The sequence below is a fragment of the Grammomys surdaster genome, unplaced genomic scaffold (assembly GCF_004785775.1).
Source record: "Grammomys surdaster isolate TR1022 unplaced genomic scaffold, NIH_TR_1.0 224, whole genome shotgun sequence".
Classification (NCBI taxonomy): domain Eukaryota; kingdom Metazoa; phylum Chordata; class Mammalia; order Rodentia; family Muridae; genus Grammomys; species Grammomys surdaster.
Genome location: NW_021604669.1, coordinates 7,725,105 through 7,729,324, shown reverse-complemented (window position 1 = coordinate 7,729,324; position 4,220 = coordinate 7,725,105). Strand labels below are relative to the sequence as shown.

Genomic DNA, 4,220 nt, shown 5'->3' with positions numbered 1-4,220 from the left:
TGCTATGCATTCAAATGGCTGTGGCAGTCAACTTCTACTCAATGAAATCATTGTTCAGATAGTGACATTTGGCTGATGACTACTGATGCACGTATTTAGGAGTTGCTGTGTAGATATTTTCTCACATAGCTTAAATACAGAGGGAGGGGGATAGGACCTTCTTGAAAGGCCCAAGCAGGAGTGATCGAGATTCAAGTTTTATGACAACTCAGGATGATTCCTCAAAGGGGAACTGGGCACTACTGCAGGGTTGGTGGCAGCTTTCCATGCCCATCCAGGCAGATGGGGTTGGGTGCCTCCATGCTTGAAGAGAAGAGATGCTGCCATTTTGGAGTGTGTGAAACACCAGTTGGGCATAAGCCAGTGCTGTGATCATTGTATAGCTGTTTTGTATGTAGTTGTTTCTGTTCAACATCTGTAAAGAGAATAGTTCTCAGGCATGTGAGTAGGTAAGAAGGCAAAGGCCCAGAAGATCCAGGCACTTGTACAGGAAGGAAGCTTCAGAGTCTGCCCTTGGGGTTTTCAGAATCTGAGGTTGTACTATGAGGCTTTGCATTGTCTATAGGAATGAGAGTTCATGAAGACCTGAACCACCACTGGGCTAACATAAGTCAGGGCAGAGAAGGCATGGGCTCTGAGTCTCCTCTGCCACCTACCTGCTGGAGATCAGGAAAGCCAGTTCATACCGCAGACCAAGGCTCTCTCCTCAGAATAACATGAACACAAGAAATAATGCTACCATAGGCACATTGCTTGTATATTGGTGCTCTAAGTGAAACTAGAATTAGGAACAGGCGAACCCCAGAGCAAGCCACTTTTAACCAGAGGGCTATCAAAGACTATGCTAAACCTGCAGTCTAATGACAGAAAGTGGTAATCTGAGTTCCTAAGAAAGAGCTATTGTGGACAGTGTAGAATGAGATTTGAAAAGCAAATCTCAGCAGAGGCTGAGTGACAAGGGCAGGTCACATAGTGAAGGTTTACATGGCAATGATTTAAAAGGCAAATCCTAAGACAGACTGAAAGCAAGAGATTGGGCCACTTAGCTGTGCAGCTGTTACTCTAAGTTCTTTTCTGATATTTGATATAAAAGATTGGGGAAATAGGATCCACTGTGACTTCTGAAAGATGGCATCCGTGTTTCCTTGTCTGACACATGTTCAGGCTTATCTATGTTACTCACATGAAGCAACAAACATGAAGTGCGATGCCATGGGGGTGTATGTCCAGGAAGATGGGGTATTGTTGTCATATAGGAATAATTGGAAGAAGAGCATATGCAGTTTTCTAGGCGTTCACCTTAGATATCCAAAGGTATGATGGGTGTGGTCCAGATAAATGGCATTAAGATCCATATCTGGAAATCATATCCTCTCTGCACACAGTCAAGTATAGCGATTTCATGCCCAGAGAAAATCCTGTCTTGGCCCCCATGCTACCCCAGCACATGGGGAGCAAATTCAGAAGACATGATTGAGATCAGGGATTCCTATCTACTCCAGAGGGTTTTGAGGTCTTTTCAGCCTTTCTTCTTTCTTCCCTTAGGCCACGAATCTACCGCAGCTGGCCAGAAGAGCTTTGAACCAACAGGTTTTCAAAATGTGCTCTCCGGGTTGTACAGTTCTATGGTGTTCTCAGCCTCGGGAGCCAATCTGACAGATACACACCTCTACTGTCTGCTTGCCTGTGACCGTGACTCCTGCTGTGATGGCTTCATCCTCACACAGGTCAAAGGAGGTATGGCCAACAGGAGGGTTGGGCCTATCTAGGGATATGGGGCATTTGGAGACTCAGAAACCATAGAGTCTGCCATTGGAATTTGTTAGCATGATACTACCATGCCGAAATCGAAGACAGTATTCACATACAAAGTCAGGGGCAAATCCTGGCCTCTTTTCCATGTGAAGATTGTACCATATTTTATGTCATTAAACTGGTTTATTACAGCTGTCTTCAATTTTACAAACCAGAGCAGGAGCTCTGAGAACTGAAATCATTTATTTGTTCAGTGTTATATAGCTTCTGAGGGGACATGGTGGTATTTGATCCAAGGTATATTTTTTTCCCAATATCTTACTGTTAAGCTGAAAATCCTGGCAAGATCACATTCAGTCAAATTGCCTTAGCTCACTCGATGGCTCTCAGCAGTGTGTATCTCTGCATTTTATAGAAGCCCAGGCACTTAGTTAGTAGGTTAGGTTAGGAGGGGACGTTCGAGTTACACTGTGGAGCAGGATCAGATCACAGCGATTCAGTCAGGTAGGACGCGCAGGGAGCTTGACAGGCTCTCATGCTGCTGACAACTCAAGGAAACAATTGTTGGAAGATGTCCAGCTGACTTCATTGCATCAGTCATGGTAAAAAAGGAAACTGATTGATTTTTTTGTTGTTTTTATTGAAACACTATCTTTCTCATCCCGTTAGAATTTACTATGTACCCAAGGATGACTTTGAACCTGAGCTTTAAGTATGCAAAGCAAGCACTACACCAAAGAAGCTACATCCTCAGCCCCAGAATGAGACTGTTGAGTTGAAAAGATGGATAGAACAACTTGATTCCTAACCATCCTTTTGGTTTCAGTCATAGGATTATACAGTGTGGGTTCCTGTTAGTATTTAGATGGGCAAATCCTTAACGGTCCCCTCGCTTGCGCATCAACACACGTCTTTCTCCATACCCATGTTTAGAAAGTCTGTCTTCAGAAACAGGATGCCTCCTTGAACTAAACATATATTCTGTGGGCACCACTGTTTCTCCAGATGCTGTTACTCAGCAGACCATGTGATCCTTCCATGTGGAAGCACTGACTTCTTTTTCCCTGGGATCATATATGAAGGATCATTTTGTTCCATGGGGCAGTGAGCCTTCCAACCTTCCAAGCCCTTCTTTCCGTGACACTGTGGTTGGTTGGCAGCCTGCTTGCTATTCCCTCCAAGTCGAACTAGTCATCAGTGAATTGCCCAGCATCTTACCCACCCCTGCCCTCACATGCAGGGCCAGAATTTGGGCCCATGTGACATGCCTAAAAACATCTGGCTGTCCCTTCCAGACTCATCTGGTACAGTGGGTGGTTGGGAGTTTTAATTTAAGGGGTTTTGGCTGGACTTGCTGAGACCTGGAGACAAAATCCTGTTACACCCTTTACCACAGCATTTGAAATCCTTTAGCTTTCTTTAAAATCCCTCCTTTCCCTTGCCCCTCCTAGGCATCCCTCACAAAAGCTGCAGCTGCCTCTAGCCTCCTCTGGCTATCTACTTCTACTTCCAATGGATGGCTGTATTTTCAATGGCAATTAGTTAGTGAGACCCCTGAGGCTCCAAGCTTGCATTGTAGTGGAGGCTACTGGGAAGAGGGTTGCTAGGGAACTTCCATGCCCTAAGATTTACATGTGTCCCTGAAGCTAGAGGGTGTGATCAGCAAGGAACTGGTCTTTATCATAGGAACCTGTGGTGCCAGTGGAGAAGATGTCTGGTTTTAGACCTGGGGGTCAGGGTCAAGGGCATCAAGTTCTGAATTAAGTATGTTACTATCCCTCCCTCCCTGCCTCCCTCCCTCCCCCTCTCCCTCCCTTCCTCCCTCCCTCCCCCTCTCCCTCCCTTCCTCCCTGGTTTTTCCTCTCAATCTTACTCTCTTGATTACTTTTTCTCTCCCGTAAACCACAGTGCTCAGACTTCTTTTTAGCTCCCACATTCTTATTGTACCCAGACTGCCCTGCGGTTCTACAGCCAGCTCAATCTGCTCCTCAATGGGGCTGCTGCTGCCCCCACCCTTTCACTATTGCTCACACACTAGAACAAAACCACTTCTCCTTTTGTAGTGTATTAGTCGCCCACTCTGTGATAGGAGGGTATCTAATGAGGTCAGTGCCTCTTGAACCTGGCTGTACTGCAGAGTCTTCTCTCCAGAGTCTGCGCCTTGTGAACATTAACTCACCAATAGCATCTCACCCTTCATGTGACAATGCAACAATGCCCACAGCTGCTGCCAGCAACTGAACATTTCTGCAAATCTCCCTGTGTAGTGTAACAGTGCCACATAAGAGGACCTCTAAGGCCATCTTTGGAAAGTGAGTTGAAAGCAGGCTTTGGTGCCCCAGTGTCACTGTTCCATCCTTAGGCAGAGTCCAGGCTCTCAGAGCAGGGCCCTCATGGTTTCCCTCACACGGGCCTCTTCCTTTTGACAGGGCCCACCATCTGTGGACTTCTCAGTTCTCCTGACA

At 46.1% G+C, this 4,220-nt stretch overlaps 1 protein-coding gene across 3 annotated transcripts in view; it reads left to right on the top strand.

Annotated features, from left to right (window-relative positions):
• Positions 1-4,220, top strand: part of Tg (thyroglobulin) — a 174,413-nt gene that overhangs the window by 52,759 nt on the left and 117,434 nt on the right. For all 3 annotated transcript variants that reach the window (XM_028773217.1, XM_028773215.1, XM_028773216.1), the window contains 2 exons: positions 1,546-1,737; positions 4,185-4,220. The exon at positions 4,185-4,220 is cut by the window's right edge and continues 132 nt beyond it. In XM_028773217.1, coding sequence (XP_028629050.1) covers positions 1,546-1,737; positions 4,185-4,220 — 228 coding nt within the window. The remainder of the gene's footprint in view (positions 1-1,545; positions 1,738-4,184) is intronic.